This window comes from Streptopelia decaocto (assembly GCF_964273445.1).
Source record: "Streptopelia decaocto genome assembly, chromosome: 2".
NCBI lineage: Eukaryota > Metazoa > Chordata > Aves > Columbiformes > Columbidae > Streptopelia > Streptopelia decaocto.
Genome location: NC_138655.1, coordinates 101958809 through 101978875, shown reverse-complemented (window position 1 = coordinate 101978875; position 20067 = coordinate 101958809). Strand labels below are relative to the sequence as shown.

Genomic DNA, 20067 nt, shown 5'->3' with positions numbered 1-20067 from the left:
ATTTTATGTCTTCCATTTGCATGTGAGGGTATTTATGCACAAATATACAAAAAAGAAGTTGTTTTTCCAAATCAAATTTATACTTTTTTTCTGGAGAGTCTTGTTTTTGTAGAAGAGTGTATTTTGATCCTCTCACAGAGTTCACTGTAAGTTTTGCTCAAGAAAGGTTTATCTCTCTGGAAGTAATGGCTAGTGGTTCAAACCCTGCTAATGCCTTAGGGGAACATGGACATGACCACACATTTTTGTTGTTTGATATCAACCTTAAACTTTTCTTTGACCCTGGATTCACTGAGCTTTCTTTACAGAGGACTTGAAAGCATAGAAAAAAATGAGAGAACTTAAAGCAATTGAAGGCTGCTTGTCATTTCTAGCTCAATCCATGTGTTTTTATTTATAAGTTCATTTATAAAATCTCTCAAAGTATAAAGAGATGGGCAAATGAATACATATTCTCCCTGTCATTCAATGCAAGTTCATCATCATTGTAAACTTTGTAAAATTGATAGCTAGACTTTGTAATCTATTATAATAAATGATACTATAAAATCCTGAAAGAATATCCTAAATCTGCAGACTATACATCTGTGCATTCTTCCAGCGATATATGGATACTCCATTGATTAGGAAGCCTTGGCCTTTGGAAGCATAGTTACATATACAGGCCTTGTACACATTTTCCTAAGTGTTTTGTTTTTACTAATTCCCTGGAAAACTCTCATTCTCTTCTAAATCTAGCGTTAATCTTTAAATGTTGTGCTGTGTTTCAAGTACACAAATAAGGTAGTGATATAACTGTCTGAATTTTCCTTTTTTGAATGTTTCAATTTTATTAATACTAGACATTAAACATGTTCCCTTTTTATGTTATCATTTTTTGGCTGCTGTCATGATAATGTAAACTTAAAAAAGGAGTTGAATTAAAAAGGAAGGAATGAACTGGGACTGTTCAGCCTTGAGAAGAGAAAGCTCAGGGAGAATTTTATGAATGCAAACGAATATCTGATGAGAGGGCGTAAAAAAGACAAAGCTAAACTTTTCTCAGTGGTTTCCAGTGTCAGGACAAGAGGAAACAGGTACAAACTGAAATACAAGAAATTCAATTTAAATATAGATTGTTGTTGTTGTTGTTGTTGTTGTTATTTTATGCGGAGGTGGTCCCATACTGGAGAGGTTGCAATGAAGGGTTGTGCAGTTTGCATCTTTGGAAAGATTTAAAACTCAGCTGGATGTAGTCCTGGGCAACATTCTCCTCTGACCAGAGAAGTCTCCTCTGACCCAGAGGCCCCTTTCAATGCCAGCAACTCTGATTCCAAATGGATGGACTATAGTCTGTTATCTAGACATGTTTAGTCAGATGTTGTAGTAGAAGATAACTGACAATTTCAGCATTTTGTTTTTTGAAGAATTCATAAATTGTAAGTTTTTAGTATAGTCAGTGGCTAGAGCATGGTGAGAGAGCAAGATGGAGAAGACACAAGGTTGTAAGAGAGTGCCAGATTTATTTAGGGTTGTTGAATGGCTAGAGACCTATTTTGCATCCTTTGTACATATGCAGAATTAATTAATCCCATTTTTTTTTTTTCCATGAGGAATTAATAGAGCGAGTAAGGACTGTAAGATCCATGTTCAATGCATATTGTTTATTTTAGTGAAATGAATGCACCTGTTCTTCTTACGTTAGGAAACAGGAAGATGGTGCATGACAAGTACCCTAGCCGTGGATGGCAGTACTATTTTTTCTTTTACTGCAAGTGGAGCATCGCCTGTTCAGCTATTGGTGGATTCTGGGTGAGGTTCTTTTGTTGACAGAAGCATGTGCCAACTGCACAAAAATGTCCAAATCAGGAAATAGATTCTGCTGAATATTAGGAAAAAAGCTGTTCATTCCTTCACAAAAACCAAAGTTAGTAGGTGGATTCCTCAAAATAATTTATTTGAAAATATGTAGAGCAAATGAAAGGGAGAAGTGAAGAGCTTATGTCGGTGAAGTTGGAATGCAATATTTTATCTTCTATTCATATGATTATGCATAGAATTATAGAATCATATGTGATTATTGAATCCCCATGGATGGGACATCTATCACATCTCTGGGCAACCTGTTTCAGTGTCCCCACCCTCACTGTAAAAAAAATTCTTGTTCATGTCTAGCCTGAATCTCCCCTCTTTTAGTTTAGTCCTTTAGTCCTTTGTCTTATTGCAACAAGCCCTGCTAAAAAGTCTGTCCTCATCTTTCTTATGGCTCCTTGGAAGTACTGAAAAGCTGCAATAAGGTCTCCCCAGAACCTTCTCTTCTGCTGGCTGAACAACTCCAGTTCTCTCAGCCAGTCCTCATAGGAGAGGTGTTCCACCCCTCTGATAATTTTTGTGGCCCTGAACTCAAATATATAAACTCATTATAACATTAGAATCAGTGAAATCACAAATGGATGCTTTCTATGCTCTTCATATTCCATATAACCGTTACTTAAATATCCTGGAGTATGGTGCTGCATATAAGTATCATCTGAGAATGTTGTCTCATTACTTTTTGATTGAGATCTTCAAGGTAATTTTCAAATAACATTATAAAATACTTAAAATGTTCAGAGTTTCATCTGCCTTCTACAAAGTATTTTTTTCAAGGACACAGTTAAAGTCAGACCAGAACCATTACGGGAGGATTTTTTTTCTAAAAAACACCCCAACAAAACAGATAGTGTTATATTCTTTTCCTATGCAAAAAAAATTCTGCTGCCAATGAGTTTTTTGTCAATGTGTCAGTACAGGTCAGGTTTTTGTTCTGCTTCAGAGTCACTTAAGCCATCATGGCAATATTTAAGTGGAAGTAAAGTATTGGATACCACCGATGTTGCTTTCATCAGGTGAGTTTTAAGTTTTAAGTGTCATATTTTTGTTAGTAATATAATGTCATGTTCGTTAGTGTCTCTAATGTGCCAGATGTTACTCTAATGTGGCAGATGTTGTCCTCACCTTGATTTTGAACAATGTGTTAGGCCGAGCAGGGTCTTCTTCTTACTTAAATTGCTTGCCACACTTGAAGGTTCCACTCTATTTACTACAGTATTTTGCCTTCTAAATAGATATATTTGTTACCTAATTGCCATGTAGAAAAGTTTTACCCAGCTGCCCAAGCTCTTCCCTCTCTCTCTCCCATAAACTGGCTAGAGTAAGCTAGTGTTACAGGGGCAATTTTACACTTTCTTAGCCATAGCTTGTCTTTCTTTACAGAGCACTTCATCAACTGACATAAATTATATTAAACAGTGCTTTGGCTTAGTCCAGAAATGTAACCTCATAGGAGATTAAATGGGATGAAACGAAGGAGTTATTTAAATGCATTCAATAATGCCATAGGGCAAGAAGCAAACTGTAATGTTTCCAATTGGAAATGAGGAGGGAATCTGGGTGAACAGGATATAAATACTAGATTTGGGACTGGAACAAAATATTTGGGTTAACATTCACAAACTTATCAAAAGTGTAATAGGATCCTGTAGTCATTCATGTTGTCACATAAACGGTACATTTTCATTATATTCCTTACTACATATTACTAGGATGCCATTTTAGTAGTGACTCAGAGGGAGTTGCACCAATAGCCGCATCACTAGTGATGTCTACGTTAGCAGATAACATGGCACAGTAGGAGCACATTTGTAGATCACAGGAGCTGACTACTTCAGTTTAACCTATACATATAACGGGGGGGGGGAGGGAAAGGATTACTTTAGAAGAGGTCTTGTCTGGACCCCTGGATTGAATGTATCCTATTCCCTGGGGGATTTGAAGAGGTCTGAAGAAAAGTGTCCATGAACCTGTGCTTCTTGAAATCTGGGCACCACAATGGGGTCTATCAGCTTTTCTTTGTATCACATAGGTGAGTTTATCTCATACGGATGACTCCATCTAATATGAATTACTCCTCCAGTAACAGATGGAAGTTGGGCTTATTTTGCATCTGCACATTGTGTTGCTGGTTGGTTCCATGGGGCATTGTGGAGGTTGATGCTTGAATTGTCTCCTTCCTATGGGTTTGGTCATTGTCTCACCAAAGGCACTAAAGAAGGGAGAGAAACTACAGCAGCCGGTTTGAGGAAGCCCAGCTGAAATGTCAAATATGATCTTTTGTCTGAGGAAGAAGACAGAAGCATTAACTTTCCTGATGTCAACACTGTTGTTGCTTTTGCTCTGGTCCTCTGGAGGTCTGGGGCCTGAGAAAGTTTGGACTGGCAGGAGTGAGTTGACCTTGAATTCTGGGAGAACCAGCAACTGCATTTTTCAGAAATGGAGAAATCTGTCTACCATTCATGAAAGCTTAGTCAGCTTGCACCTCTGTTAAAGTGAGCCTCTTGACCAATGAAGCCATCAGACTGCCACAGCTCAGGGTCTCTGCCCTAGCTCTCTGCTGCAATGCTCTGGATGAGCAATGTACTGTGAAAGCATGCAGAAAAGGTTTTCAAACAACAAAACTTAATTGCCTTTATTCTTTATCTGTTACTTAACATTCCTAATTTTTGATAGTTTAGTAGGGTATATTTATGGAAATTAACTGCATAAAGGGCACACAGGTCTTAAAGGTAAATTCAAAAAGTTTAGTGAACTGCTCATGAGCTTTTTTTTCCTACTCAAATTCAATAGTGGTGAAAGCACCCCTGAAAAACACTGTAGTTTCTGGGGAAAATGTAGAAATGCTTTCTCATTTGGATTTTTTACTAAGTGACTACTTCTGGAAAACTTTTGTTCAAAACATGAAGTGTTTTCAGATTCTGCTTTATGTTTTGTTGGTACGTTATACAGTCCAGCCTGTTTAACAAGGAGTCTGATCAGCCATGTTGTATTTCTCTGCTCACTTCTCATTTTGCTATTCAGATTTCTAAAAGCAGATGAAATTTCCCCCTCAAGCAGGCTGGGAAAAGGCAAAGTCAAAGGTCTACAGTGGTCTTTATCAATGTTTGAATTCCACTGTCTTTCCACTTAGATTTAGCCAGAGGTTTTATGTACTGTTTTAAATCTGAAAAATATTACATTAATTTGTGAACAGAGAAACTCATGCACTTGCATGTTCTCCAAAGAAGATAATTCACTACTAGGTTTGTGCAAAAGTAATTGTGGTTTTTACATAGTTGAAATTTGCCATTTGATATTGGAATACATTCTTAAACAAATGTGGTTATTCTATACATAATTTGAATGCACTTTTCTCGCTTTTTTTTTTTTTTTTGATGCTGACTTCTTACTTGCTGTTTATTTGAAATTTACTTTAGACTATGGAAATTATATTAGTCAAAAAGCAAATTTGAGAAATTCTCTTATTTGAGTTCAAAATGGGTCATAAAGCAGTGAAGACAACTTGCAACATCAACAATGCAGTTGGCCCAGGAGCTGCTAACAAACATACAGTGCAGTGATGGTTCGCAACGGAGACAAAAGCCTTGAAGAAGAGTAGTGTAGTGGCCGACCATCGGAAGTTGACAACCAATTGAGAGTAATCATCAAAGCTGATCCTCTTACAACTACATGAGAAGCTCCTGAAGAACTCAACATTAACCATTCTGCAGTCATTCGGTATTTGAAGCAAATGGGAAAGGTGAAAAAGCTTGAAAAGTGGGTGACTCATGAGCTGACCAAAAATCCAAAGCATTGTCATTTTGAAGTGCCATCTTCTCTTATTCTACGCAACAACAATGAACCATTTCTCAATTGGATTGTGATGTGCAACGGAAAGTGGATTTTATATGACAACTGGTGACCACCAGCTCAGTGGTTGGACTGAGAAGAACCTCCAAAGCACTTCCCAAAGCCAAACTTGCACCAAAGAAAGGTCATGGTCACTGGTGGTCTGCTGCCAGTCTTACCCGCTACAGCTTTCTCGATCCTGGCGGAATCATTACATCCGAGAAGTCTGCTCAGCAAATCAATAAGATGCACTGAGAATTGCAATGCCTGCAGCTAGCGTTGGTCAACAGAAAGGGCTCGTTTCTTCTCCATGACAACACCCGACCACACATTGCACAACCAATGTTTAAAAGTTGAGCAAATTGGGCTATGAAGTTTTTTTTCATCCACCACATTCACCTGACCTCTTGCCAACCCACTACCACTTCTTCAAGCATCTCGACAACTTTTTGCATGGAAAAGGCTTCCACAACCCACAGGATGGAGAAAATGCTTTCCAAGAGTTCATCGAATCCCGAAGCACAGATTTTTACTCTACAGAAATAAACAAACTTATTTCTCATTGTCAAAAATGTCTTGATTGTAATGGTTCCTATTTTGATTTATGAAGATGTATTTGAAACTAGATATAATGATTTAAAATTGACGATCCAAAACTGCAATTACTTTTGCACCAACCTAATATTACTTAGTTTTGCAGGAGAATATAGACAGGCAAGCAAGATGTAATCCTGAAGGGCTTTGCCCTGCAGGGCATGATCTTGGTGTAAGGTCAGTCTGTTAATGGCACAATACACATGCACAGGTGAAGATACAAAGGTTAAGTTATCATTAGGTGACTTATATTATTAGTTCCTTTCATTTCCTGAAGGCTTTGTCAAGCAGACAGTGTACACAATAAGTCCTGTAACATCTGAGTCCTTTTATGACTCCTTGAAGTCTTTTTTGAGGCTTTAATGAGAACAGATACTGAATAAAGGAAAGCTGACTTGCAGTGAGCAGAAATAGGACAAGGAAATAATTAATCTTTCAGAAAGCTGTGCATAAGCCTTTATATGCTGTTGCATAAAATACAACTGAAAAATGTGGTATGCCTACGTCTATGGGGAGAAAAGAGATCTCCATGTTACTCACATTAGTGATGGCTGACATGGTTTATACTTCAGCACTTCAAGGCTGCAGAGTTCCCTACTTATATTGAGGCTAAGTGTCTTGTGCTGCTTACTCCCCATCCTGACCTGTGATGCCCTTTCCATTAATTGTATTTAAACAAGTACGATGATACAAGAGACACAGTGACTGCTCCTGAAATAGTTGAAAAGTCTTCCTAAAGATGTTTCTGCCAAATCCAGTGTAGCTGGATGAACTCTAAAAAATATATTTGTCAAATGAGATCAAGTGAAAATTACAGCCAGAGCCTCAATTTAAGGTCTTTTTTTATTAAATGCATTGGAAACTTTTAATTTAAAAACCTGATGAAAATAAAGTCTTACGCTGATTAGTCAGTTTCATTTATTCACCAATATTATGTCCTTTTGCACTACAACTCAACTGGGGAATGACAGGTGTCTCTGTAACAGAAAAAGCTGCAAAGATTTATGCAGTGTTATCTCTGCAGGTAATGTGTAAGACTTCAAGGCTCCTTTTCAGTATTCATAAATTGCGTAGAGTGGAAGTCATAGCATGTCCTGCATCCACAGAAATGAGGAATCCTTCCTTACTGTGGCACCAAAATAAAAAATGCTTTTAATAATGACTTTGCCAATTAATTCCTCCTTTTCCAGCTACACAATTAAAATCTCTGAAGGTTAGTTTTAATTTACAGGTACAAATCCATAGTTGCAGGTGATTTCTGTGCCACTGTTGCAGGAGCTTTGGAAAGATATTAGTGTTTCTAATCACTCTTCGTCTCCTGCTCATGCACTGATTTATTGGTTTTATCCTTTTATTTGTCCTATACTCCTGTAACTGGGTAACTGAACCAGTTAGAACATAGTAGAGTGGAGTCGTTGCTTACCCATTTGCCTTCTCTATTTGCAGAAAGTGTAAGAGCATTTAAATATGTCTGTGCCCTTTCAGTTTCACCATAGGAGATGATGCTTAGCAGTGTGTACCGTGAAGGTGCAGCACAACTCTGTGTGATTATTAGTAGTTGCAACACTTTCCTAGCAGTAGCAACAGGAAAAAATATCAGTTGAAAAAAAGAGAAAACATGAAATATTAAAGAAGTTTTACCCAAGAAGACTGACAGTCTTAGACAATTGGGAAAAAAAGTATTAATTTTTAACCAAGCAGGTTTTCATTGAGCTGAAATTTTATTAAATTATGAACTTAAAGAACATCAGAAATCTAAACTGTGACCACATACATGAGACAATAACTTCTTTTAAAATATTTTTAACCCTGTGTGCTGCAGATACTGAGATTTTGGTTTAACAATAATTAATATATGACCAAGAAAATTATTTATTTGGAATTACAACCAGGGCTTTGAAACTAGTGAAGGAAAAATAACAGTACCTCAATACATCATCTGAGATTTTTAAAATATATATACACATATATATATATATGTGTATATATATTTTAAAATATATATACACATATAAATATATGTTAATTTTGGGGGAAGGAATGAAAAAGAAAATCAAGAGCAATGTCATTGTCTAAAGACTAATATTCTAATGCTGTCTATCCCAGATCTGTTGCAGAAGCCACAGAGGTTGATCTCAACATGAGAGTTGGATTGCATACAGGCAGGGTGCTTTGTGGGGTCCTGGGTCTCCGAAAATGGCAATATGATGTCTGGTCAAATGATGTGACTTTAGCTAATGTCATGGAAGCTGGAGGACTGCCTGGGTAAGTCTGAGAAAGAATCATAGAAAAAAAAAACAGAAACCTGTATGGTTGAAGAATTTATTTCCTTCTTTGAGGCATTTGCAGTGTAATTGCTATTGATAAGAAGGGTTGTATTTGATAACAGTAATGTATTGTACAGTCTCTCCCGTGGAATTCTCTAAATTACCTTGATATTTATGTTAATAAAAGGTTAGGTTGCCAAATATAAAAAGTAGGAATGAGGGAATGCTAGGAATGCAGGAATGCTTGGTTTTCACCATTTTGTGTTATAAAAGTAAAACCCTCTAATTATTTCATGAAACTTTTACCCTTGCACCTCTACACATATTGGGGGTGTGTGTCTTACTCCTTTTACATGGCAAGATTTCCAATACTAGCAGTGTGCTATAGAAAAAATACCTGCTTATGCACTCAAATATTGACGATGTGTGTGCAAATGATGCAGTAGCACATAAACCTACAGCCATTTCATGGGGCACATCCTGGAATTCTAAGTGCTCCTTGGACCAAACTTAAATGCATACAGTCACTTTTGCAAAGGTACACGGGTGTGCTTCTATGTGCAACTCACATTTGGACTGGGCCCCACCATCTTCTGTTGGTTTTTTACAAGATCATGATTTGCTGAACAGGGGGACAATGGAACCTCTTATTTTTTGTGGTTAAGATGAGTGAATTTCTGTTTGTTACATATGTCCACCTTACACAATTTTGGCAGTGTATTTTGTAAGTTCATTACTTTAAGGCTTTCCAATGAAAAAAGTCTGAAGACATATTTAATAGAGGAAAACAGTAGTATCTTTTCAGATGTCTTCTGTGAAGACATTTCATATAAAAGGGGTCTTTCAGGAGAAAATGTGAAGTTTTCAGGATAAGAAAACTCACCAATAGTGTCAAAGATGGCTATGCTGCCAAAACAAATTGAATTAGAAAGCTGCCTATGAAACAGAGTGCTAAAAGATACAAGTCAGAGACGTGAAGAGGAGCAGAAAAATAAGTTTCTCCTTTATGCACAAAAGAGATTTGGAGTGTGAAGTCACAGCTTTCAAACGGCAAGATGCTTTTCTAAGCAGGCAGTTAGGTAAATGCTTAAGAAAGCCACACAGTGTAGAAGATGATGTGTAGACTTTCACTTTCTACAAATCAACAAATCTGCAGGTGTTTGGACAATCAATAGTTATCTTTCTGTTCACTCTGCTCAAATTTAGAAAATGGAAGTAATAGGATTATTTCAATGTTCTATTTAGTTGAAAGGACTAAATAAAAATTTTTTTTTACATCAAAAATAGGATTTTGCATGTAATTTGGCCTCTTTATGATCTTCTGCACAAGAGTGTATTTCAGTAACAACTCGGTCATAATGTATCTTTGCTTTGAACAACAACATCCAATTTTTCTCTTCAGGAAAGTTCACATTACAAAGACCACCTTAGAGTGCCTAAATGGGGACTACGAGGTAGAACCAGGACATGGTCATGAAAGAAATAGTTTCTTGAAGAAGCATAATATTGAAACATATTTTATTGTGCCATCTCATCGTAGGAAGGTAAGGTCCACAAATTCTAGCTTATTCTGTGATATGTTTTCATAGTTTAACAGCTGTTCCGTGATATTCTAAAAGCAGAGGCAATACTGGTATTTCTTGTTTCTAAAGGCTCTTCAAATACTCTTGAAATTAGATATTTTGATTTTGACTGAGACAGGAATGCTAAAATAGCTAACCTTGAATACTATACAGAGAAGGTGATCAATTTACTTTTGAAGTTTAAAAATAAAACTTTTATTCCCTTTACCCCCCACCCCCCCAAAAAAAAAAACACCAACAACACTGTTTATACAGATTCTGTAATTATTCTACCAGAAATTATATTATATGTTCCTCTAAAAAATTAATTCACTCTTCCCTTCCCTCTCCCTTCAAAAGGGTGTTTCAGAATGTTAATGCTCACAGGTTGGCTATTTTTTTTCTGGTTTTCCTTACTCTTTCTTTCCCGTGGGAATACCCATGCCATTTTACTCATGCTCTCCTAACACTTTCTGCAACAACTTGTGATACTGGTGGCTCCTTTACTGGACCTGGAGGATTCCCCAATGAATAGACACAGAAAAAGTAGAATTTGCAGACATGTCATGCCCACAGCAGAGAAGTTAATGAAATTAATTCAGCAGTCACTGAACTAACATCACATGGAAGTTTGGAAAATCCACCATGTTGCCAAGCTGTACAACTTAAGCCCTTTATCCAGGTCAGAGGAAGACGCTGAAGTCAACCATCCTGCTTTCAAATGTATATACCACTGAACCACAGATCAGGTATTTATGCTGCAGCTGCATAAATTTTCTAAGATTACTGCAACAAATAATATTCACCGTCCAAAACATGCATGTTTTTTCTAGCTTGAGCTGCTCATGACAAATTCAATGTTTTCCCTGCTTGCTCTGCCACCTCTGACGCCCGCAATTATTTTGGCCATCCCTTTCTTAATTGCCCTTCCCTCCAAATTTTCTTAAGCTCTCCCTTACCTTCAGCTTCTTCCTTTTATCAGACCCCTGGAGGCATACTAGGGAATAAGGAGGAAATCAGCAGTGCTATTGAGGGACAATAACATTTTCTGCTCTTTTCTTTTTTTTTTTTTTTGGCAGAGAACAGAAAATGAAAAGTATGGAAAGAATATAGTAAGAGAATATTTTAGCATATTTGAGCAGGAACTTAATTTTTTATCTGTTGCTCAGGATTTAGCCACCCCTAATGGAGATGAATGTGACTCCTTGTTCTAACCAGATTTTCAGGATAAGAAGAACAGAGGCTCAGCAGTGTGATGGTAATATCTTGAGTCTCGGCATGCAGTGAAGGTGGCAACAGTGGTTTCCCAATGGATTCATTTATAGTCACATCTTTCATCCTCAACCAGTTACTGCGTTTAGGGCAGCTTTTTGTTCTACTACAAAATGTATTGTGACTTCAGTAGGAGCCTTGAGAGTCCATAATTGTCATTTAAACACATACAATTTGTTCCAAACTTTTCCACATCAAATGAAGATTATCTTAGAAGTTATCCACCATAGCATGTTTACAGGCCAAGAGGAACATTATTGCTCTTTATCTTAGCCAGACAACACAGGATACAGATGCTTGCAGCCTTACTTTCTGAGACTCTGCCCAAACAAGCTTCATTGAGGGATTTGACCTTTATAGGGAAAATTATCCGATTCTGAAAGTAAGTGTGAAAACAACACAGAGGAGTTTTTGAAGTGATGGCAAAGCTCCATGCTTGGGGGTGTTAACCAATGGATGCTTGACAAAAATGTAAACAGGGAAAAAGCAGGTCATCTTGAATTCCATGTCTGCAGTCAGTTTCTTTGCCTGAATTTGATGACTCAGGAAGTTTTTGTGGAAACGTTGGGAGTCCAGTCACCAGGGGAATTTGATTCTAGGAGTGAAAACTCTTGTTGTTTTATCCCAGAAAGGTTGCTGCTGTTATGTTTATGTCCTTCCTCTAAAGCATTTTGTTATTAGAGAGATGAAGTGTTCTTATCCACTGCAAAAGTCATGCAAGCTCACATTTTGTTCTTCTGCTGGTATATATGATTGGATTGGTTTTTAGGTAGCATGAAAGAAAGCAGGTGGAAAAACAGTGGACTAGATTCTGTTTTAGCAATCAGTGAGAGATAATTCTGGTGGCTTTCTTGAAATCAGAATTAGTTTCTAAATTAGTCAGTCCCAATAAAGAAGAAATCACAAGGGAGGGTTCAATTAAGGTAGGTGTGTTGCTTATTGCTACTAGATTTGTTTGTCTTGGTTTTCTGCTGTTTTCATTCCTGCAGCATTATGTATAATTTTGTTTCCTATGTTATTATGTATCAGGTTTCATTTCATAATGAGAAGTGAAATAGCTGAATTTCAGGAAATTATTGGTAGGTTTGTTTACAGAGACAAGTAGAGAAAGGAGGATAAATATGGCTCTTACATATAGAAGCTGTGTTGTGTCAATTCTGCTGCATAAACCAGTGATTGAGGAACAGAAGCTTGATATTCACATATTAAAGTAAACCGGGTCAATGCATGTCTTCATGTGCAAGGATGAGAGCCTGCTACTGTGTGAGCACATGTTTCTTTGTCTTTGCAAGATTGCTGAGAAACTACCGGTGACTGCTGAGAAATGACTGATCAGTTTGTTATCAGCTACATATACCAAATGCCGTCTTACCCATGGGTGTCACTGATGTGTTTGTAGAAGTGGCAGATGCTGTGCTACAGCTTGGCTAATGACATTAGCTCTATGGCATGCATCCACTGCGTGTCAGCCAAACAGGCAGACAGAAACACATCATTAATTTTATTGGTATTGACTGACTTCTCCACTGGGCTCACAGATGAATCAGCATGTTACTTCACTGTTTGTCACAGTACATAACAGCTGTCTCCAGTCTTCATATACTTGCATACTGGTTATTGGACCATGAGACACCTAATAGTATTATTTACCTTCAAAATAAATACCTGTTCTCCCCTCCTACCCCGATTCAGTCATTAACTCTTCAGACACATAGAAACTGAAAGCTACTCATGAAGCACAGACAAGGTGGACTTTCTTTTGCTCAATTCAGGTATCAACTGGTTTAATGTTGTATTTCTTCCTCCAGAGCCTCAGTAGCTGAAATGCAGACACATTTGTTATTCTTCATGCATCATCTCTGACATTAATATGAAACCACTTTAGCAGGTATGATGCCAACAGGAATGAAAAACAATGTTAAGATTAACAGATGACCAAGAATCTGTTGAATTTGAAAGGTAAATAGGCCCACTTAAATTTTTAAAAATTTTTTATTTACTTATTTAGAAGATACATGCCCCACATTCTTCCGTATTTGGTCTGACAGGAAAATCGTCCATCACAAATATTGCCCAAGCCAAGAATGAGAATAACAGTAGAAGACAAGTTACATTTTAGATGTGAACAAATTATAAAGTATTCCAAATTTTTTTAACTTTTTATTGAATCAGCTAACAATCACAATTCTGTGATCCTATCAGACAGTTAGTTTGGTGTATAAGCTACTATGTGTGAGAGTACTTCTAAGTCACCACTGGGGGAATACTTTTTTGGTTTGTTGCTGTTTTTATTTTGGTAGACATTATATTAGTCTATTATGATTATTATTCAGCAATAATTATGCATGTCTAACTGAACAACATTCAGCTTCTAAACAGATTTAAGTAATTAATCTGATTTCCAAAGTTATACAGAAATTTTTTGAATTAAATTAGATTTTTTTGCTGGCTATTGTAATTAAAAACTTATGCAAATATGTTTTTTAATTATAATACAAAATGTTATAATGTCTTGAGAAAGTTTCTAGTTTCAAAAATTCCAGTACTTCCCCTTTAAATAACGTTTAATTATGTCTTCAATATATTTTATATTTATACTAGAACTTACAGTGGTGTGACCAAAATATTGCACTGAGACAAGATTTGAAGAGTTTGATTTATTTAACTAGCCATAAATCAGATCACATACATGAACATCTTGGACTTTTAAAATGGGTCTGACCCAGTTAGAAAAACAGATGTCTTTCTAATATATTAAATATTCACAAGATCCATATTCTACGCTTTAGACACATGGACATTCTCTTAGTTTCAAAATATCCTGGCTTTTTGAAGTACTGTACATATTACTCTGTATTAATCTTAGAGCCCTTTATAAGAACTTTATAATTCATACCTAGCTAAATAACTTTTTCCATTCATGATTCCTTGGTAATCTACCTGACTAATCCTGTTCTGACTTTCAAACTGTATGCTTAACATTTAATTTATATGCTTTTAATAGAGTTGATCTGGCTTTCACCAGAATTCTTTGTTCTTTCATTGTCAAAGTATCTTTGCCTCAGTTTTATAGCTGGCACAGCTGGCTCCCAGAAGCACAGCAAGAGGTAGTGAGCTTAGTTGGACTGTATTCTTCACTTCTATGGTTTCTCTAGAAAGTATGATTCTCCTGCAGTATAATACCTCCTAAGGTTTGACCACAACTTCAGTGATAAACAGATGGTTTTGTACTTGGCCTTACTTCTCTGTATTTGTTGCAGCAATTCACTCTCTGATGGCACTTCTCAAGTTTTGAAAAGGCTCATTAATTTCACCAGCTGAGAAACAGCCCAGCACAGGCAGCTAAGCAAAACTTCTAAGGTACTTTTACAGATAGCCAAGCAATGGGCAGAAGTGGTCAAGTTTTTGTGAGGGGAAAGATTTGTTAGACTGTGTTAGTTTTTACATTTACAGAAGTGGGCCTGCCGTCACTATTACTCACTTCCAGCTGGCTCCAGAGCTAAGGCGAGGACAAATAATGCTATAGAACAATAGCAGGAGCAACAGAGCTGTGTCCAGGAAAGGGCGTAATAAAAATTATAAAAATCATACAGACACAACTTATAAATGATACCTATATATTCATAAGTATCTCGTAAATCTGACAGCATACCTCAAATATAAAATACAATCAATAATTAGCTTCCGATAGGTTGCTAATCACCATCTGCAAAATATCTACTGATGTGCTAATGAGTTATTCACCAGCTAAATGTGTATACAATTATATTAGTAATCTTTTATTTCTGGCAATGTAAATCACGTGAAATCTGCATATACCATTTGAATAGCACACAGTGACGGACATTCATGAAAAGTCCATGAAAGTGAGTATCACATCTGTTCACCCTTTGAAAATTAGCTGTTTGTCTGTAAAGGCTCTCTTCCTACGTTACCACATACATACAAAGCCATGCCAAGCAGTCTCAGAAAATCCTTCTGTAGCACGAACAGCCCTGCTTTATTATCTGCAATCTCTGACTAATGCTATGACCATCCTGAAAATCCCAGGTAAAAGTGTGTAATATTTTGGGGGGTTTGGTTTTTGTTTTTTTTTTTTCTGAATCCTTGTTTAGTTACCCAGCTGGAAGGAAGCGCATGCTTATAACAGGAATGGTCCTCTGTCTCCTGCCTGGTTTGCTGTGTTGAATCATGCCCTAAACGTTCCAATGCAGGTGGATAAAATTTCAGTTTTATTTTTGTCCAAAAAATAATTATACCCAAACCAAAATACCAGCAGTATTTTAAAAGAGAAGTTAAAAGAATAGTTGAGGAAGAGAACTCTTCTCAGTCTTTTGATTTCAGGAAAACTCAGTCAAAAGCCTGAAGGTTCAAGAATCCTCTCAATAAGCAAACACAGCTTAGGAGTATCCTTTGGAAAATGCTATTTAAAATGTAAAAATGCTTGCAACTGTCAGAAAGATCTAGAGCAATTATGTACACTACACACCTGTGACATAATTTGCTGTGAACTGCAGATGGATTTAACAGCTCAAAAGGTTGATCAGTTTATTTCTTTGACTCATGATCAAATAGGCTGAAATCCAGCAATCTGAGATTTGTTCTAATTGGCATGACAGCAGCTGCAAGAAAAGTGGGAAAGGCTGGCTGTCACATCACTTTTATATGTTGTTTTTTCACCTAGCATAAACAGATGTGATTTTAAACTTCCTGCCTTGCAGTCCTATTACCAAGGGGTAACAGGAAAATAAAGGAATATTCTATCACTCTCCTGCTTGAGAAGGCAGTATTTTTTGATTTGGAGTACAATATCCTCCTTCACTCTTAGTCAGCTTGGCTTTGTTGCATAAAGCAGATTATCTGCCTTCTATGTTAAAGTAAAATACTAGGGTCCATATCTTTCTACCAACAACCAACAGGTTTTTGTCTGCTTATGTCTTTCCTGTGGCTGATTTGATTTTTTTTTTTTTTTCCGTAGCGTGGAATGAACTTTATGCAATACAGCACAGAGAAAACAACATAGATTCATTATGGCTTTATTGTGTTGTATAAATGAAATACATAGGAACTACATGTGCTTACCTTTGACTTTATTGGCGAATCACTTTTACCTGTGAATCATTATTAGCAACTAGCATATTTCAAAAGTATAATGGCTCATATACACTCTTGAGATGTGTTCTGTCATATCTTAATAATAATTTCAGATGACTTTTTAAAGTGAAGCAATTTGATCCATATGTTACTAGGATTTTTGATAGCAGATTGTTGGATTTTGTCTGACATGATTAAAAGATGTCATCTTGACATTATCATATGAGCAATAATAAAAGAAAAAAGATGGCTACAGAAGAAAAAATTAAACTGAGTGAAACAATAGGTCTAAAATTACTTAATTATTTTTAATTAAATTACTTAATTAAAGTTACTTAATTATTTTAAATTTATTGTTTGCATTCAAATTAAATTTTCATCTATATTTGTAGGAGATTTCTTTCTCTGCAAAGTTAATTTTATTTAATCACTCTGGTTCCCTTTTTATCTCTCTGTCTTAAAAAATAAATGAACGAAAATGCAAAAGTGCAGGGATTTTCAAGAAAGTTGCTAATTTTTTCATGTCAAAATGCTGATATGGCAACTGCGTAAAATATATAGTACTTCTAGAGGAATTATGGCTACCTTAGGACAATTTGTACATGGAGTACCTGTCCAAAAAGTATATTTTAGTTGTTGGGAATGGTAGCTCAAAAGCTGATCACATCTGCCATACTCAAGGCTAGCAACTATCTACATGGTGTCCTTAGGAATACCTAAAGGATGATTAGTATGTAAATATCCTGGTACAGTATCTTCTCTGCGGCTCTTGCAATACAATGGTAAGTCTTCTGCCAGAAAGCCCTCAAAAGAATGGGTTCATATTGGGAATCCCTTCATGGAGATTTTTGTTAAGCTGTCACTTATACACGTTATTATACACTATATACACTGGTGTCCTTTTACGTTCCAGCTGATGACCATGCAGTACAGTAGTGGTGATGCTAGCTAGCTTCAGTCAGCCTTTCATTGCACAATAAAGCACATGTGCATACCTAGGCACCTTTCCACATTTGAAACATGTCACATGTTTATAACACAGCCAGCTACTAATAAAAAATGTACAATATTGGTCAGCCAATAGGACATACCCTGAATTCTCCAGAAAATACAAGTACATAGCTGTATATCTTAAACAGCATAGCAAATCAATATCTGCAATGCTATTCAGAGTATAAGCAGTGTCATTTGTCCTGTCCTTCTAAATTTAGGTATCCATGAAAATATGCATTAAACAAATGCTTCCAGATTACTTCCTTCTTCATTCCCTGGTCAGTGAAGTAATGTTGTAAACTGCTCTAGTAAAACATAGGATTCTGAAGACTGGACAGCAAATCCTCAGTGCCATTTGTGGGTTCTAGAGCATTTGAATGAAGTATTTGGAGTGTGATTTGCTCTGTCTTTTGTACCTAGGAATACTAAGGACTAAACCTCTGTGCTTCTTTCTTTTGCTGTTTCAGAAAAGACTGATTTTACAAACTTCAGGTCCCATACTGTGGTGGCATGGAGTCCTTCCACATTTCCCATGAACACTTCATTACCCATTCCACATGCCAGATTGGCATAAATACTGACAGTAGAATAAAGGAGCACTCTTATTCTGATCTGTGAAAGCATCTGAACATGTGCTAAGTGTTTACCAAAGTCACCAGGAGTTAAACACATGCTTGAGAGTTAACCAAGAAAATATTTGTCCTTGCTGAACTGGGTGCTTTGGGGTAAAAGTAATAGAATATACCCAACCTCTTGAGTATAACACTTCTTGCTTTGAAGAAATAAGAAGTAGGATATAACCTCAGTGCCTCGCATCCTCGTTTTAGGGCATGTATGTAAGTGTGTCTTTAAAGCAAAAGCTACACTCTTGTGATTTTAATGCATTTACCAGTGGCTGAAGTAACAAAATGAGGAAATAAGAAAAAAGATTTAAACTATATTTTTAATATCAATTGATAAAAATGCTGATTTCCTTCTTATTTTTTCCCGTATTTTTCCAGAATTTATTTTAAGGTGAAAGAAATACAAATATTGCCTCTTTTATGATTTCCTCATTAATATGCTTTTTATAGTCTACATTTCTACATAGAAAACAGTTCCCAAAATGTTATGTATGTGTCTAAATACTGCCTGTTCGATAGATTTGTTGTATCTCAGGTTAGAAAATGTGAAGTAATCCTCATCTGCAAATATACAATGTTTATCAAAATGTGTTACTTCTTGGTTAGAGTATTACTTTGTTCTGACCACTAGATGGTGTAAATGTCTGCCAGGGAATGTGGTGACACAGTTAGAAATATAATTTTTCTGACCAACAGATATTTCCTGGACTGATTCTCTCAGACATTAAGCCTGCCAAAAGAATGAAGTTCAAGACAGTCTGCTACCTGCTTGTTCAGCTCATGCACTGTCGTAAGATGTTCAAAGCAGAGATCCCTTTCTCCAATGTCATGACGTGTGAGGATGATGATAAGGTAATCCATGCATCTTTGGTATTGGTTCCAGGGCTGCATCAAGCACATGTACTCTGAGAACCTATGGGGTGATCTGACCAACTGATAGAGGAGTTTCTGGTGTTCCTGCTGGAGCTACCACTGTCTCATGCCTACAGCCTTCTCAAAATAAAGACAAAAATTAATTATAACAGGCCTCAGATTTGGATTTCCTCTTGAACAAGCCAGCACAGTTGACCTATGTGGCTCCCATTAAGGGCTTCCTTGACAGGAATTAGAGTTTCTGAGGCTTTTTCTACAATTACCAAGAGCTGTTCTTTTGCATCATGAGTCTATCACAGTCTGAAGCTCATGGCAGCAAATGCAAAATAACAGAATAATTTTGCATCTTTAGATGGTTCTCTAAAAATGACAGGCAACCGATTAGCCAAATGACCTCTTAGTCCCTAATATAAATGCTAAATTCAAAAGTCCCTAATAAAAATATGAATACCACTTTCTTGAATGACTAGTAACACCGTAACTCAAAATTGCTTTACATACCAGCAACCTGGCTTACTTCCTTTTCTATGGGTGGATCTATCCAGAAATTTATGAAGAAACTTTTGAAAGGTTGCTCATTCCAGTGTTTTTGCCAGCAGGTGGCAATATTATATAGATCACTCCACCAGTTTTCCAAGCCAGGGCATGTGTGCGTTGGAATTCATCTTGACTGATTGCTTGATTGCTCGATTTTTTTTTTTTTTAAGAATGTCCTTTTATTGAAGAATCAGCCTCAATCTTACCTTCAGAAAGCTTTTTAACTTTCATATTTTTTATTTTAAATGCATTTGTGTTTCTTCTGTGGGAAAAGGGTAGGAAAGTTCATTAGTTCCAGAAAACACAGTGTCAGTGAAGACTTTCAGGAATTCCAGATTTGATTTTGAAACTGACCATGTGCAAGGCCTTCCAATTGTGAATTAATACTGTTCTTTTTCTATTTTTAAAAAATAACTCACACATTTTTGAAGCACATGCAATACTTTACAATGTATCTTGTATATGTATATGTATAGATATGATAGTATACACAGAAAATCCTGACATGGGTTTGTAGGGATCTGATGAACATGTCAGAACATTCACAGTGAAGTTCCACAAAGCTATCTT

At 36.5% G+C, this 20067-nt stretch overlaps 1 protein-coding gene across 1 annotated transcript in view; it reads left to right on the top strand.

Annotated features, from left to right (window-relative positions):
- The window catches only part of ADCY1 (adenylate cyclase 1), a 146264-nt gene that overhangs the window by 88312 nt on the left and 37885 nt on the right, over positions 1–20067 (top strand). The window contains exons 6-8 of the mRNA XM_082045793.1: positions 8383–8541; positions 9946–10087; positions 18784–18939. Of these exons, the coding sequence (XP_081901919.1) occupies positions 8383–8541; positions 9946–10087; positions 18784–18939 (457 nt within the window). The remainder of the gene's footprint in view (positions 1–8382; positions 8542–9945; positions 10088–18783; positions 18940–20067) is intronic.